Source organism: Cebidichthys violaceus, unplaced genomic scaffold, assembly GCF_023349555.1.
Source record: "Cebidichthys violaceus isolate CVI_PGR_0920_01 unplaced genomic scaffold, fCebVio1.0.p SCAF_3, whole genome shotgun sequence".
NCBI classification, from domain to species: Eukaryota; Metazoa; Chordata; class Actinopteri; order Perciformes; family Stichaeidae; genus Cebidichthys; species Cebidichthys violaceus.
In genome coordinates, this window is record NW_027176483.1 from 11,410,546 (window position 1) to 11,428,220 (window position 17,675).

General features: G+C 40.6%; 2 protein-coding genes across 9 annotated transcripts in view; both read right to left on the bottom strand.

Moving 5' to 3' along the window:
• The window catches only part of LOC137881626 (MOB kinase activator 2), a 4,428-nt gene extending 3,465 nt beyond the window's left edge, over positions 1-963 (bottom strand). The window contains exon 1 of the mRNA XM_068723639.1: positions 554-963. Coding sequence (XP_068579740.1) covers positions 554-636 — 83 coding nt within the window. The 5' untranslated portion in view covers positions 637-963. The remainder of the gene's footprint in view (positions 1-553) is intronic.
• A 607-nt stretch (positions 964-1,570) lies between these two features.
• On the bottom strand, positions 1,571-16,718 carry ppp6r2b (protein phosphatase 6, regulatory subunit 2b). Of its 8 annotated transcripts, none has more exons than XM_068722583.1 (26): positions 16,465-16,718; positions 14,968-15,038; positions 14,695-14,850; positions 14,463-14,561; positions 13,940-14,126; positions 13,528-13,665; positions 13,371-13,436; positions 13,123-13,235; positions 12,920-13,033; positions 12,632-12,752; positions 11,917-12,078; positions 11,593-11,823; positions 11,417-11,481; positions 11,218-11,333; positions 11,023-11,108; positions 10,861-10,938; positions 9,707-9,804; positions 9,566-9,623; positions 9,200-9,321; positions 8,907-9,082; positions 8,657-8,813; positions 8,151-8,230; positions 7,431-7,641; positions 7,187-7,210; positions 6,136-6,282; positions 1,571-5,102 (listed from the first exon to the last, which is right to left on the bottom strand). In XM_068722583.1, exons 3-26 carry the CDS (start codon positions 14,820-14,822, stop codon positions 5,069-5,071), a joined length of 2,811 nt encoding a protein of 936 aa, XP_068578684.1. In that variant the 5' UTR covers positions 14,823-14,850; positions 14,968-15,038; positions 16,465-16,718; the 3' UTR covers positions 1,571-5,068. The 8 variants fall into 8 exon arrangements, with proteins under 8 accessions (XP_068578684.1, XP_068578681.1, XP_068578685.1 ...); XM_068722580.1 differs by having other exon boundaries at positions 14,968-15,133; XM_068722584.1 differs by lacking the exon at positions 16,465-16,718 and adding an exon at positions 16,207-16,357.
• Between the last annotated feature and the right edge of the window lie 957 nt (positions 16,719-17,675).

Here is a 17,675-nt window from a genome sequence, read left to right on the forward strand (position 1 = left end):
GCGGCCTGGTAGCCTAATCCTTACCGTTCCGGCCCGGGTTCAAAATCCAACCCTTTGCTGCACGTCATCCCCCCTCTCTCCCCCTTTTGTATATCTAACACTGTCCTACCCAAAAAAGGCATAAAAAGGCCCAAAAAAACCTTTAAAATAAACAACAGTCTTTCCTCATCTTGGTTCAAAATACTTCTCAACATGTGTTCAAGCTGTAAGAGGAATCCACCTCAACTGATGCCATCAGACAAATATGTAACACACACACACACACACACACACACACACACACACACACACACAACTTTATCTGGAGAACATTCCTGAGTAAACCATGTGTGGCCAGCTTTCCAGTCATGTTGACTCCACACTATCCATTACTATAATAACATCTTGCTTTCCTGTATGTTAATATAAGTTCAGTCAGAGTACTAGAGTATAATGGCGACTATAAAAAGATGGAACAGCAAATGCAAAAAAACGTATTTCCAGATAGGAAACTGAACCATGAGTACAAGTGTAACGCTGATGAAGATAGTTAAGAGAAAGAAATACAACTTACAGTTTCTCACTGCTGATGTCACAAGGCTGAAGAGTCTGACTGTCTGCCTTCGTAGCCGAGGGGTAACTATGACAACCCCCCATGGCGTGAAGCTAAGAGCAGAGGTGTTGGTTGCCCCACTTTTCCATCCCAAACATACTAACGCACACACTTCTACACGCCACAGGCAGCATATGGGAACCACTACTCCAGCACAAACATCTCTCAACTCACAAATGAATCCATACAGCTGACAAACACAAAAAAAACACAAAGTTTTCCAAAACACACAAAAAAAGAAAGTGGTCCAGGAGTTGAGGATTGTCTCCTGTGCGTCTTCTTTCGCTCCAGTGATCCAGTGTCAGAGAGTATATGTCTCCTTTGTCTGGAGTCCCACACCCCACAGGCTCCTCCTCTCCCAGCTCTGAGCAGACAGGCAGGTTTCTCCACAACCCAATAAAGTACAAAACACAACTCCGCCTTCTTCCCCTTTCCACCCACTGCACGCACACACGCACTTCTCCACATGTATGCACTCACTCTACACAGAGAGCAGGGAGGTGCAGATGGCAAACTAAAATGTGTGTACATTTTTTTTTCTCTGTGGAAGTTGACAGTAAGGCAGGGAGAGGAGTAGAAAGAGAAGCCGGAGCAGCAGCAGGTGTGTTCAGTATCTGTGCTTGTAAACTTTAGAGGAATGTGATGACATGCACAATGTATCAGAGCCAAGAGACAACACACACCCTCAGCAAATGGGCAAGGACATATAGGACTCCAAGCTAAACAAAAAGTGAATATGTGAAGTGTATGAACACAAAAGAAGGGAGTTTAGCTCCTCCCCCACTGTTACATGAACTCATTCCAGCTCACAGCACAGTTAAGATCTATGTGACAGGAAAGTTTATGTTTGCACTGCGGGGAGATGGTGTAGCATTAATTGTCAGTGTGAGGCGCGGTAGGCAACATAATACATTAGCTTACCTGCCCCTAAGGTAAACATCTGTGCGCCTCCATAGACCAAGTCCTGCTCTCTCTCTCTCTCTGTTTGTACAATAGTGTTTTTATTATAACAGGCTTTACATGTGAGACAAACACAGGCTCATGCTTCTTCTTGGTCTGACATATTTATTAGGTTCATATCTGAATGTACAAGCAAAATTGACAACAGGAAACAGACACATTACTCCCTAAATGAAAAGAAAAAAACAAAAACAAAACACCAGCATCAGTCCACTTTACAAAAAAAAAAAAAAAAGAAGCAATTTTACAACACAGCCGCCTTTCGCACACACTCACCTACACAATAAGCTATAATGCGAGGAAGATTTTAACTTTGAAATGGCCTTAGAACAGACACTGGGATGAAGTAACAATTTAACACCCTTTGTCTCTTAATTAAAGTTTTGGGCATACACTGTACAATACAGCACACACCCAATGAGGTCAATGAGGCTAATGTGCAAACTTAATGGCACTTAAAGATGACTGTATTGTACCTCATGCCATTATGCAAAACATCACACCGTACCCGTAGCTACACTGCACACGCAGCCCACTCAAGGTGAAGGAGACACACCAAAAACACAACGTAAGGGTCAGACGCAGTGCTTAGGTTTGGAGAAAGATGGGATGAAAATCCGGACCTGTACACACCCTGACAAAATAAAAAGCCCTGTTTTTCTCCTCTAACCCTGACTTAAACCAATGCTTACTCTACACAGCTCCACTTCAAACACTTCAAAGTGTTGAACAGATAAAAGCAAAATATCTGTGGTCTAAGATGAATCTTCCAAGTCTTTCTTTGACATGTGGCATCCTCTCTCTTACTGTTGATAACTCCATCACATGATGGAAAACAAATGAGAGGGCTCAAACAAAGACTGGTTTTGATTAATCTAGACCTGTGACACCATTGCAAGAATGGAGGCTACTTCACAGATATGAAAGCCAGTTGTAACACTGGTGGGAAGACACACTTTGGCAGAAAGCATTGAAGAAAAAAGTATTCTAAAGTATCTACACAATTCACTCGTTCAAGTCAAACATTCCCACCTCTTTGAGTGGGGAATAATGTGATGGTGCTTGGCACCACCAAATACAAACCAAAAGTGCTTCTTGAAAAAGTGCTTTTTAAATAAATACAACAATCTATGGAAATCGTTTCATAGGCATATATGCAATTAAAGTCAACTCCTGCCCTGAGAAAGAGAGCGACAAGGAGAAAGATAAAGTAAAGCGTAACTGTCTGGCACACACAAACCTAAAGAATAATTCTGGTTTATAACAACGTGGGTCTTGCTTTTGTCCTGATTTCTATCAGTTATGATTAGATTGTGCTCAACAAGGTATACTGTTAATAATATGAAGTCAACTTTACTTGGCAAACGTGAATGTGTGTTCTCTCAAAGTGTTGATAGCATGGCTGCCACAGACGAGTATTTCCATTATCAAAAAAAGTGAAAAATATCCATCATAATTTCTTAAAGTCTGACCAACAGTCCAAAACCTAAAGTTAATTGTAACATTAGACAAAGAAAAGATCCAAATTGGGAAACTGGGACATTTTCCCTGAAAAATTACTTAATGACTAAATGATTAGCATTGTTGCCCAATATTTTTCTGCAGATTAACTATTACATTAATCAACAAATTTGTTCAGCTGTAGTTGATAATAATCCATCATTACATAGGAAAAGTATGTGCACACAAATAATATGATGATGATAATAATATTATTATTATTATTATTACTATTATTATAGGTTGAAGCAGTAGTTTTGTTATTTCAATGTCCACCAGCGTTTTCTCTTCCTAATAAAATTGGTTAACCTGGTATTTTGTTTAAAACTGAATGAAAATAAGACCCAAGCTCTAAAGCAGCATTATTCTTTAGGAAAATAATGAGGACGAGAAACCACAGACTACCAACTCTAAAATACACGCTCACTCTCACGCAACCTCTATGTAGGAAGCAAGTAGCAGAGCAACATGAACTGATGCTGGGGTATTAACTGAAACACACACATCATTATTGCCTCATTTCAACAGTACAACGCACGCACACACGCACGCACGCACACACGCACACACACACACACACACACACACACACACACACACACACACACACACACACACACACACACACACACACACACACACACACACTGCAACCTGCAAACAACCGCATTTCCATACATTGGATTTATTCCAAAAATAGATATAATGTTTATATATACTGTTTATATTTATATTACGTTTACATATTACCAAGAATAGCCACAACCTAATACATGTTCAAATTTCACAATATTACATTTAAACAGCTCAGAGGGTGATATGAATTGGTATGTGGACATCACTGTAATTTTTTTGCACGCGTGTCAGGATTTAGTTGTGTATACATGTGTGTACAGCACTGTATGTATGTGTGAATGTTACACAGGTGTGCTTTCTTTGTAGCCGCATAACTCTCCTTTGACCTGAGAATGCACTCTGTACCTCAGACAGAGCTCAAACACACATACACACACATGCCTTCACACATGGATACAACACACACTTTTCAACATGGAGGTGACACATGCCGATCCCAAATCTGAGGCTCCAAATAAAAAAAAAAAATTTAAAAAAGAGAGCGTTGATGTTTTGCATGATCAAAGCAAATAAATCTTACTTGTATTGGGAAATGATTTTAGTAGCATGTATAAAAAAAAAGCCAAATTATCACACACATTTATACTAATAAAATGTCTGCCTGGCATGAAATGCTGATGAGAAAATGGCAGCTAGCTTTGCAAGCATCTTGGCAAGCATCTTGTAATCTTGGCTAATTATTTGAATACAGTTTTCTTTACTAAAGTGTAAACAGTCAAATGCTCCAATAGAAAAAAAACCTCTGGTTTGTGATTTAATGCCCGGAGAGCAGACATGCTCAAACAATCTGAAATTTGATGCTGGATTTAATGAAAAGGTCAAATTTCAGACTACGGTATTTGTTTTCTTAAAGTGCCACAGCTGGCATTCAAACACTCAGTGAGACCTCTGCTCATCAAAACCTCTGCTCATCAAAACAGGGAAGAGTGTTGTCACTCTCTTAAATTAATGGGAAAATCACATTCTGAAGTAGTTCATAGGTTACAGAATTTGGCTTTGGGTGTGTAGTACGATGAAATGTTCTGTAAAACATACATTCCTCTTTGAAGAGGTTCAAAAGTTACTTCGTCCTTGAGTTCAGTTATACTATTTATACTATAGTCATAAAGGTGCAAAAGAGATCAATGTACCTACGTGTAGATGTGTATTACCCAGCAAACATACTGTTAAGGGCTGTTTGACCTCAACACTGAGCAGCTACCATTCTTCGGACACAAAAAGGGCAAATGAGGGCTGCTAACATGAAGCAAAGCTGGCATTGCTGTGTGTTGAATGGAAAGGTATGGAGCATGTGTGTGTGTGTGTGTGTGTGTGTGTGTGTGTGTGTGTGTGTGTGTGTGTGTGTGTGTGTGTGTGTGTGTGTGTGCCTTTGCTGCATCGTTAGGCCGGTCCATTAGCAGATGGCTGCATCTCTCTGCAAGTAAAAAAAAACAAAAAAACATGACAAATTTATGAACATGATAAAAAACAGAAAGAAAAATTAAGAGAAGTTTGGTTTTATCCAATAAGATTTTGATCAATAAAAATTCTGCCACCACCCTTATAATGCAGGTGAACAAAATGTTGGTTATAACCTTATTAAATTAAATTACAGTTAAACAAACCAGTAACATCTCTTGTAAAGAGAGGGAAACTAGGATTACCGCCTCACATTAGTATGTCTCCACCAACCAGTCATGTTGCATCTTACATCCACATCTGTTCAATTTGTCATCAGTTCATCCTCGAGTCCAAGTGGACGTTTGAGGAAAATTATTATTACAAAATATATATATATATTGTATTCTCAAAAATGGACTGGAAGGACAACCCAAAAACATATTGCATCCAGCCAAAGCTGTCGTTGGTGCGGAGGCATTCAAAACAAAGAATAAAAAGATGGGTTTGGCGAATTGTATTTTGTTTCTATCTAGATTAATAAAGTGCATTTTATGTTGAGTTAAAAAGGCAATTAAGCCTGTCTTAGTTCGACGTAAAAGAGAAACTTGAACTCAGAAGGTGTATGGTTGTATTTTTCTGTTACGGTTCAATAATATTTCCTTCATTAGCATTTTGTTTATTTTATTTATCAGACGTAGTAAACTCGTCGCTCGCACGCAATGCATCCTGGTACACATAGGCACAGCTGGCACATCTCCGCAGCAGGAGAAATCAACTTTCTCTGTCAATAAAGCATGCATTGGGGAATTTACTTCTTCAGTGAACATTGACTCTCAGCACTGATTGGACATCCACACAAAAAGGTGCCGACTTTTCCCTTTACCGTTGTATTTATTGTTATCCTTTTATAAACCGTCACGTTACGAGCTGGTGGAATAGAAACAATTCCAGGAATATGATGCGTTGTGCACGCACGCGCACACACACACACACACACACACACACACACACACACACACACACACACACACACACACACTTACTTACTTACTTACTTACTTACTTACTGTGTGACAGCAGCCGATTGGTTAGTTGGACTGGCGGTAGTTGGGTTGGGACAGTCTCCATGTTTCTTTCCCTTTTTGTGTTCTTTCTTGTTGCCTTTCTCCTTGTCTTTGATGGAGAGTCCTTCTACTGGCACCTTAACTGCTTCGCTGCAAAAAAAACAACTAGGGTCATAGCCAGGGATTGTCACCTGAACTCATAACGTAAGGAACAAACTGCAGATGCTACTTTCTGCTAAATTGGCTAAATTTCACCAGAGTTGCTGCTTTCAGCTGTCCGCACTGGTCATTACCATGTAATGTAATACCATCATTACCATGCCCAGCGCGTACAGCAACGCATGAATCTACTCACCTGTTACTGCCAACATACAGCTGGCTGTGACCGACCAACATGAAAGTGGCTAAGGTTTGTGCTAAGCTAATTACCCTCAGATTCCATGTAGGATATATTGAATTGTAGCATGCTTGTAGTTGCACTGTTTGTTAGTAACCTACTAATGTATTGTTTTGTTAGAATGTTGATGTGCTGGATCGGTAGCAACTTCTGTTCACAGCATGCTATCTGACATACTGTTAGTAGTGTGGGTGCACTGAATGAAAACAAATCATACAAACTTATATTTATGTTATGACTGAGACCAGAATAATCGGTATCATAAAACCAAAGAGTTGTCATACATTGATCTCATCTTTTGGTGTAATTTCATAGGATAACAGGCCACTGTTTGATTGCTGTTAATGTTGCGTGGACAGTTGCGTGCTTGGGGTCATCATCAGGAACTATAGAGTTATGTTGAGAACATGGGATGAGCCTTGCATAGGGACAGAGGTCCTGTAGGTTCTCTACAAGCCACCAGCTGTGAGTTAGTATATTCTTGTGATGAATTAGGCTGGTCCTGATTTATGGCGAGTAATTGTTGTTATCACATCCTGTTAAATGCAACAAGCAAAAAATAAATAAACGTGGCACATAAGTGCTTATGATGGCCTTTTAAATCCTTCATACAACTTCAGGAACACTCCAGAGCAAAGGACCTTAAGCACAACATACCGTCTGACTGCTGGTCTGAATACTCTGGAGTCAAAGGGAGATGGGAAAGGAGGGAACAGACAGGAGGAGGGCAATATCAGAAGAAAAACAGAGAAGGTGGAGGTACAACTGTTCAGGAAAAAGATATTTTTTTTTGGGGTGAGGGGGAAGAGCTCTATAAAAACACTTGAAAGTACACTGGGGGAAGGGGGACACGCTGCAACAATCAAGACAAGGCAGCTGCACGTCACTTGTGTGTGTCTACCTGCTAAAGACTGCCCTTTCATTTTTGGCATCCACGGTGAGCCGAATGGTCTCCTTTCCAGCCCCGGTGGTGATGGTTTCTGTGGTGACCGTCTCGCTGGTTGAAGACTCCGTCTTTCCCTCTTCCTCATCACTGTCTGAGCTGCTGGAGGAAGAGCTGTCCGACGCTACCAGTGGAGCTTTTCTCGCCACACACACACTCCACACACACGCTGCAGAAAGCGAAGAAGAGGGAAGAAATATCTGACTTTACAATGGATGTAGGCTCATTTCCCTGGAGAGGTAAGAGATTGAGAGGCAGTAGTAATGAGCTGCCACATGCATATAGGTTTTAGTGATATGACTCTAAAGCCCTGTGCAGACCTGGCATTAACATGCACATCTTGTGTGATCCGAACACAAGTAGACAGCTCTAAGTACAGGTGTGAATGCACCCAAGACACATTGAAGACACATTGAGATCTGATTGCTCAGATCATATTTGGAGGTGTTCTGGGCCACATATGGTCACATTATTTTTGCAGTGAGTATGTTAATGTGTCCAATGAACTGTTTGACTGTTTATCCTTTGACTATATTCATTCTAATAATAGAATGAAAAGTTCATTATGGTATCACATTTGTATTTGCAATTGTCAATTTATCTTATTAAAAAACGTTTAAAAAATAAATAAAAATAAAACAAGTCACTGAGTTAATTTGCCGAGCTGCAGCAACTTACGGTTCTGGTTCGGTTTGGTGTTGCCTGGTCCGCTGAGCTCCGAGTCCACAGGAGAGCTGCATCTAGGGCCTGTTTCAGAGCTGAGGACATAAGTAACATAGATAAGTAAACCTGCAGGAAACACAGTACAGCCAATAAACTGCAGACACACATGCATTGAAATTTAAGGTTGAACCTGTCCCCATTATAGTGTGTATCTATGTTGCTTGTGCAAAAATATATATTTTTAACTATTTAACAAACAAACAAAAAAACAACTGGTACAACCAATATTTAAAATGTTTAACTTCAAGCTGTAAATACATGCTGGGGCTTTTCTTCAAATATATTCTCATTTAACCATTACCACAATTTCTTTTTTTTGCCTTAATGTGTAGTTTTGTAATTACTGAAAGGGTGATGCAAACTTATTAGTAGTATTTTACCACAATAGTTTTATCAAAACAAAGTTTTCAGATGCAATCTCTCAAATAAACTCCTCATATTTAGACCACACTCAGACTCACCAACAGAAAGGCTGGAAGTCAGTGAACTTGGCCCATCCTTTCTCCTCCGCCTCTGTGGCAGCTGGTTTGGAGTCTGGAGTGTCCCAGGCAGAAAAGCCCACTCCTGCTGCAGGAGCCTTTGAGTTCACCTCCCCGAAGTCTGCTATCCAGCCGGTGCCTGAATACCATGAGACACATGCTCAAACCCTGCTTTAGCCCTCACATATGGGCAAAACCATTATGCATCACTACAGAATACAATATTTCTCACTCTTTGTTCCATCGGTCTGGCCCTGGCTTGAGAAAGGATCCAGGTCCTCTTTTGGATTCTCTCCCTCCTCGGAGTCAGAGTCTGCTGCTCTGTCAGAGGCCTCAGTGCCAGAAGCTGCTGTCCTATCACAGTCTTTACTGGCTGCTGGGTTCTGGGATGATCGTGACCCACCAAATCTTGAATCACACAAAACATTTTTGACAATTAATTCACATAATAATTAAAAATGTCAAGCATAATGCTGAAATAAAATCCAGAGCATGGCTCATCAGTAATTATTGCTGTGTGTCTACCTGTTACGGGACTTGGTTTGTGCTGAAAATTGTATCTCTTTCTCCTCCCAAATGTCCTCTTCATCATCGTCAAAGGGCTGAATCCTTTCCTTGGAACAGGTCTCAAACACAGCTGTATTAGCCTGCAGGACAGGTGGACACGGTAGATGTGTTTAGTTTAATCAGTGTACATCAAGATTCATAATGCATCATAGCAAATGCTAGGATATGGCTAAACCTTAAACCGGAATTGTGTGGCTGTGTATCCCTACAATTCATGAATGCATCTTTAAGAATTGACAAAGACATTTACAGCCCAAAAGCATTACAGAAATACAACTTTATAAAACAAATGTGTGAATACATTTATTACATAAAATAACTCACATTGTCCTGCCCTGCATCAATGTTGATATTGATCTCAGCAATTCGGTCAAACGTTGCTCTGCCGGAACAGTAGAAATCACTCAACTGACACACAATAACAGTAGCTCACTGTCACACAGAGAAGAATGTCATTTAATTTACCCAATACTGTCGTCATGATCAGTAAACTCCTCATCATTGAAGCCAAACTGATCCACAAAGTTAGCCGTCATCTGCTGGATCTGGTAGTCTGAAAAGGCCTAAAACACACATTATAATTTGAATTAGATTATGATCTGTGATAACAGAGTCCGTCAATATGTTTTGTGCGTGTGTGCCAGGGACGTGCGGTCAGGGGAGGCAGGTGATGCAGAGCCTCACCTGCCATCATGAAGTAAAGTAAAAAACAAATAATGCTAAAATAAAATAAATATTAATATTTCTCTACTGATCTGTGCTATAAATGTAATTTCTGTATGATTTCAATAATTTCAAGCATTTTTATAATCAAAATCTCTGAATTAGCGCATGTCCTGTTCAAACAGAGAGGAGACACGTGAGGTGAGGCAGCGACGAGCTGTTCTTCACCTCAGACTGTGAATCCCTCACTAACTGGGTTGAGCGCGTGTCTTTTGCTTTCTCATTGTTTGTCACCACTGTAATATTTGTAGACACTTTTATTTTATGTCCTTTCTTTACATAGAATAGGTAATGTATTTCACGTCTGTGTTGAACATATTTAGTGTTGCTGATCTGACATTAAACTGCAGTGAAAAAGCACAGAGGGGCAAACACTACTCTGCCTCAAAGAAGAGGGCGTGCGAGAGCCCACGGGTCGGGTTTATGCTTGTTCTGTCGTTGCTCTTCTTCTACACTTCTCTTCTTCTTCTTATATTTTGCTTTGACCACAAAAATGTAAGATTCAATATCTAAGCTTAAACATGTCTCAAAAAACAAGGAAATATGACCAAATCAACAGCAATTCAACGTCGGACAGTAAAGTAACCTTTTATGTGTTTGTTGTTCTCTTTATACATCCGTGTTGTTACACAGATTATTGCAGAATCTCACGTGAGCGCTCCGCTTCTGAAACGCTCCCGGTGGAATCAAATATGTACCTTACCTATGTGTGTGTAAAGAATGCTGATATGAAATATGAAAAACAACCAGTAGTCAATGTGCAAGCTGACAATTGAATGGTGATTTAAACTTCTCTATTGGGTTCATATATTTGTAAATCTGACTTATGTAGTGTCAGTGCCTCACCAGCCACCAACCTCACCGCACGTCACTGGTGTGTGCCTATGTATGTCTACCTGCTGTAGTGTCAGTTCTTTTGGGAAGGGGCTCTCCATATCATCCTCTGAGGAAGGGCGTGGGTTTCCAGTGCCAATCTGGACATTGAAAAAAAACACCGCAAATTTGAAGTTTGAGTGTGTGCGTTATTACAGACGAGATGAGCATGTGTGTGTCTTTACCAGGTCTATGGTGTTCTTCCTATTAGTCTCCGACAGGGTCTGATCCACAAAGGTTTCCCAGCGCCCTCTGTAGTCCTCTGGCAGCTCTACATCCAAAAACACAAGAACAGCAGCATTGAGAAAGCATTATTCCAGTAGATTGGCAATTGTGTATTTCTTTCACATAGGAAAGTGAGTGCACATGTCCACACTCACCTGTAATGAGACTACTAATCTGTGTGTGAACTGGGCCCTTCTCCAGGTTGTGGACTACTGTGTTGGCAATTCTGGTCAGATGTCCCATGTACCCTTTTCTCATACCACCTTCTGACCTGAACACAGAGGTACCACACACCCCATTATAGGCAGCTGCTGCCTGTTAGCAAGAACAACATTGTGCCATTAAGATCCTTACTGTATTTTATCATTCTCTTCCCAAGCCTCCAGAATCCTCTGGACAAGGTGGCAGTGCTGAAACAACTTGAAAGAGACAAAAATAGAGAGAGAGTCAATAAATTGTGTTAAATCTACGTTCCAGCAGATTAAATGTAAATCAAGCCTCTAGCTTCAAACACAAGCAGAGAAACCTACATGAGTCACCATTAGATTATGTGCAGAGTTTTCAGGGGTGGCTGAAGGTTCAGAAGGGGTATCAGTCAAAGCTTGCTCCTGTGAGGCATCCTGATGAGGATTGGACTTTTCCTGGGATCCCAAGCCAGGCTGAAGTCTCATTTCATGGGCACAGGGCCGCAGGATGGCAGCAACACAGAGCTCCACTTGGAGGTGCAGGAAGTTGTTCCATGTATACTTGAAGAACAAGTCCTGAAAAAAAGGAAGGTTTTTTTCGATGGGACATTTAACATGCATTACTTTCTCATCATTGGGATAAAAATGCAGCGTGTTTGCACATCTCACCAGAAGCAGGTCCATTGTATTGAGTCGGCAGAGTTCCTGTGCTACTACCGCGTGGCTAGCAGAGCTGGTATACAGCAGAGAGGCCACCAGTCTGGCTACGTGCAGACGTGTGTTCCCTAGTGGTTCCTCTAGCACGCCCAGAGAAGTCAGCATGGGATTCCGCTAAAAGCACACAGATGGAGGAATTTGGAGAACAAACGTTTAAAGGTGTAGCAGAGTTGTGTTATACAGGTGCAACTACTGTATCTAAATGCTGCTGCAAACAAATTTCCCCCTGGGGATAAATAAAGTATACATCTATCTATCTATCTATCTATCTATCTATCTAAATGGCAGAGCATCAGACATCACTTTTTAAGAAAGGGGCATGCCTGATATTTATAGTATGCTCTCACTCTCTGCAAGTGAAAGAGCTTGATGAATTTCCATTGCTTTCCATATTGTCTGGAACTGAATTATACTGGTGTGCAAGGGATCTCTGATTTTTCTATTGATAGCCATCATTATATGTATTTATCATGAGCAGCATGTGGTCTAATACTACAACAGCTAAAATGAAGAACCTATAGATAATAATAATAATAATAATAATAATACTTTCATTTTATATAGCGCTTTTCTAAGTACCCAAAGACGCTTTACATAGGGCAGAGACAAACAGAACAAACAAAACAAAACAAACAAACAAAAGATGATTATATCTTTGTTTACATACCTTGGGTGGCTCCAGAAGTAGCTGGTGGAAATGTATCAGGTGTGGTTGGATGGCCAACAAAATGCTGCTGTTAACAGTGTAACTTCTCTCAAACCCCTGAGCATCCATTACACCATCCACCCTGATATTCAAACAGACAAAATGTATGAAAAACAGGAAAAAAGGAGATGTGACTAACTTGACCAGGAGAAGGGCCAAATGAAAAATGACATTATGGATCCTTTGATAGTATAACTAGATAGTATTATTCATAAACAGTTTTAAACTGCTTAAAACTCTCACACTCACACAGGCCTCCTGATTTCCAGTAATGTGAGAATAACTTGAATTCCATTGATGATACAGCTCTCAGTACTTTTGGCTGAGAACATATTCTGCAGCAACTGCTCCACACACTCTTGCCTGTGGAAACAGAACGGAGTCTGTCATTGTCTCCACATCCTGTAGAAAGAGAGCAAACGGGTTTGTGTGTGTAAATCTGTCCGACTTACGACTCCAGCACAGTCAGCAAAGGGTCAGGCTGGGAAATCTCTTGGAGCTGATTGGCCTGGTCTCTGCTCAAACGAATGATGTCGCACAAAGTCTGAGATGCATTGGACTGCCTCTGGAAGAGAAAAAACCCAAATACACACACATGAACATTCTGTCCTGCAAATTGTCAAGAGTCTGTGTGCTAGTGATAGTACGTTTTAGCAAAGATATTAGTTAATCATTAATATAAAAATATTTCTACTTCTACCTCTTCATCTCTCTCAGGGTGAATGAGCTCGATGAGCCTCTGGGCCAGCTTGTCTTCATTCAGCCACTGTCGAGAAAATATCACATTATAAGTGCAAACAATGTCAGTGTGTAATGTGTAAAGGTATGGTGTGAATGTGGGTCCATTTGTCTCATACAATAAGTGTCTCGAGCCTAAGAGGGGGTGGCTCAACACAGCTGATAAGCCTCAGGAGCACATCCATCATGGCTGATGTGTCAATATGCTTCAGTACCAAGGAAAGGAATCCCTCTTTTCGTCGCAGGAAACTAATCACCTGAACACAACAGAGAGCAGAGGAAACAAAAATGATACTAAACTGAAAATCGGTGTCCAGCTTAAAATTAAGAAAAGTACATGCGACCTTGCTTTCAAAAGTTGTACTTGGGCTTATTTCTAAAATAGAAAAAAAGATATATCTTGAGCAAATGGGATATTGTTTCTGCAACAAAAAAAACATGCTGTGCAATATTTTAAAATGCAATTTTTCAGTGATTTGAGTAGCAAAAAATGTAACATATTGGGGCGGCATATGTAAAGGGGTGTGTTACCTGCTCTGTCTTTCGTGTGATGAGGTTCCCAATTGTCTTGCTAAAGAAGGATGCCAGGAGGGGGTTAAGTGGGGACGGCTGCTCCAGGAAGGCATACAGAGTTTCCAGCAGAGGCTCCTCATTACCCAGCTTATCATTGATCACTCCCACATCACATGTCAAAAGCTCACATGCTATATTTGGATATCTGCAATAAATGAAGAGAACACACCTTGAAGTAAAACTAAGATGAAACAAAACCAAATTATAAATAACTGTAAAGAAACAGGAACAGGGTTTTCCTGATTTCCACAGATTGTTGTCCAACAGGCAATCAAGTAGTTTTATATGTACAATGCATGATCAATGGTTTGTTTAAATAGCTGGATCAACAACCATTTGTTTTCACTAATCTGAGCCCAATTGAACTCTCATTTTTACTTAAAAAAATGGCAGGTAAGATATGATGTAGTGCAGCACCAGCAGAACACATCTTTTCCTGGATACAGTACGCCACATCAGCATATTCTGCACAACCACCTACTTGAAGCGCTTTGTCTCCTCTACACCAGTAGGGGGCTCTGTAGTAATCATTCGGACCAGGTCCTGCATGCACTGGTCCTGGCACACAAACAGGAGAAGTCTACAAATCCACAATGATCAGAAAAGCAGCACCAGTTAGCAACCAAAGGTCTTACTGGACAGTCAAATGCAATAATATCATAACATGCTGCAGATACGCAGTATATAAACGCACCAATGGACAATTTACAGACCTCCTGTTCTGTGCCTTGCACTCCTGCAACACATCTTCCTCCTCCATGAGCTCAATGAGCGTGACATCCTCCTTGTCCAGTAAAGCCTCCAGGTGAGAAGATGTGTGCAAGTCAAATTTCCAAAACATGGCTGACGTCACCGGCACACACACTTAGCTGTTGATCAAAAGAGGATGGGACATGGTGATCCGTTGAGCGTACAAGTTAATCACACTATTTTTACCTGTGTGCTGAACAATTAACTGTGTGATGTAATATAATGCATGCTCTTACATATGGACAAGGAGCAGTACCCTCAGTCAGATCTTGCTAAACAGCCATTTGCCTTATTGACATTGCATGGCCTGGACATCAGTCAGCATCAGCAAATTCACACAATGAAGACACAAACACACCCACTTCAGTCAGACACTCAAACCCAGGAGATATTGGCATCAAGCTGGTAATGACAAAATAAGAAACAACAAATGTTACAGAATCATTTCCAGAAAGAGCTACATCGCATCCTTACAGTTAGCAGAAGAATTTAAGTCAGCGTAAGTGCCGTGACTAGGCTTGCACTCCTCTCTGGAGGGAGCAGGAAGCAATGCATCTGTAATTGAGTTGGTGCTGCAGATCAGAGTATTGACATTACCCAGCTTGCTTTGAGAATGGCCTCACACATTTACTTACAGGAGTAAATCATGACTGGAGTAAGAATAATGCTGTACAAAACAAATCCTCTGCAGATGTTACTACACATTTGTCATTATTTGTGGTGATAATGACAGTTGAACTCTGTTTGGGGACAGACAAGAGCTGTCACTGGCCAATGCCTAGAAGGGAGGGATCTTAAACTTACACCCTCTGACTCAAAGCAGACCACGGATACAGTAAAGAATCCATCTTAACAGCCTGTGATTCAAGCCTTCATCCATTGGACAAAACAGTCGATTATTATGATAAACACGCTGCATAACGTATCCAGCGTATTCGTCTAAATTGTGGATAAGGATCCCCTTGAAAATGTATATCTTCGGATACCGCAAAGTCAGCATTCACACAGTAGAACGTGTGTAATATATTTACAGTGTACAATTAGGTTTTAACATAACTTGCTAATTTCCACGCACCATTCAAATTGACTGTATCACAATAACGATCTCCGAGTTCGCTGGTATAAACAACAACAACAACAACAATAAACAAGGCTAAACAAACAGGTGTTCAGACGAAGCACTTCATGAATTCCTCCTTATAGCTAAATCAGAAATGTATTTTAAATGTCATACAGCAGCACAGCCATGATCAGCTTTAACGGGCCTTTCCTCTCGTCCTAACATCAGCTGGTGACAGCTAGCTAATGCTAGCCATCAACGGATAGCATGGTATATTGCGTAAAGTATGGTTAATTTAGCGTCACTAATCTTATCCAGACAGCTCTCTTAACTTAATGCCAAGTCAGAGATTGGCAACAGGAGATAACCTACCAGTGCGTTTACAGTGTTTATAACGACGGTGCCTTTCACTTACCTTGCATGCATGTCGTAAACCAGCCCGCTAGCAATATCTTAATCATGTTGCTAACGTTATCAAACAATTTTAATACGGTAACGTTACTGGTGGCAAACGATAGCTCAGATGCTAACATCGGTCAGTTGTGTATCACGGCTGCGTGACGGTGTCCTTCTGATTCAGCAACCTAGCGTCACCATCCTTACGACCACTCGCACCACGTTTACGTTAGGTTACCGTTACATCGGTTTCTCCCAAAAGACAAGCGATTATTACCATGTATCCATCTTCGTATCAGTCGTCATCCAAAAGTTGAACAGTAAATCGGCTGAGTTTGGCTCTCAGGTCACCCGGAGGCCCATAGATCACCATTTGTTAGCGTGAAGAAAAGGTCCTTTTCCCGGTTGCAATGTCATTTACACTGCCGCAGCTTCACGGAGCGTCGTCTGTGTTGACCTGTGGTATCGACACTGTCCAAATTATGTTTCAGCAGGCAGGCATCAAAAACAAATATGTCAGATTTGGAAATCAAAATGGCGGATACCTAAAAACGTAATCAAAAGTTCAACTGTCCATCAAATGTGTAAACACAAGACCTACTCCGTATTTATATGAGGTCACCCTGAAAAAATGCTGTCAGGAGCTGGCTGATACTGCAGCAAAATATTCAGATTTATAACTCTCAAATTGTGGCAAGGAAGGTGCAATGAGATCAAAATAATTATAAAAACATTTCACTATTACAATAATTGGTCTCTGGCCATGCCATGGACACCTGGCAGTGTTAAGGGACTGTCCCTCACTTTCTGACCTCAGAGTTTTTGCTGTAATGCCTAGGGACCGAATGTTGAATATTTACACATTTACTTGCAACATTAACAAAACCAGGCAGATAATGAAAGTGTGCAACTCAAGTAAGGTTTAAATGAAGCCCTAGTAAAAGATATAACTAAAAACAAAATGCTGTAACTTGTTCATCTGGTGTACAGAGGATACCCTGTGTAGTGACTCTGATCCCCCATGCTGACCCTGTGTCCAGCTACAGGTCTGCACATCTATTATTTTACCATATGTGCATCTGCAGCATTACTGTGGAGCTGTACAGAATATTAAATGTAGTGCTAAGAATCCCTTCCAGGCAAACCTAAAAACAAAACAGAGTTCAGGTACTCTATGTCTCCATATAGGTCAATGGTGGAAGAAGTATTCAGATAAGTAAAAATAAGCAATCCTACAATGTTGAAATACTCAAGTGCAATTGAAAGAAGAATAATGTATTGGCAACATAATGCACTTAACGTATCAAAGGTAAAACGCCCCCGAAACATTTAAGCAGCACTGGTTGTTGGTTGAAGTGTGTATAATTCGAACAGCTTTAAATTATTTACGGTAGTTTAATCTAAAATAATGCATAATATTTTATAAACTGATCATATGTTTTGTATGTAAAAGTAACTACTGATTATCGCTTTGAATTAGATGTTGAG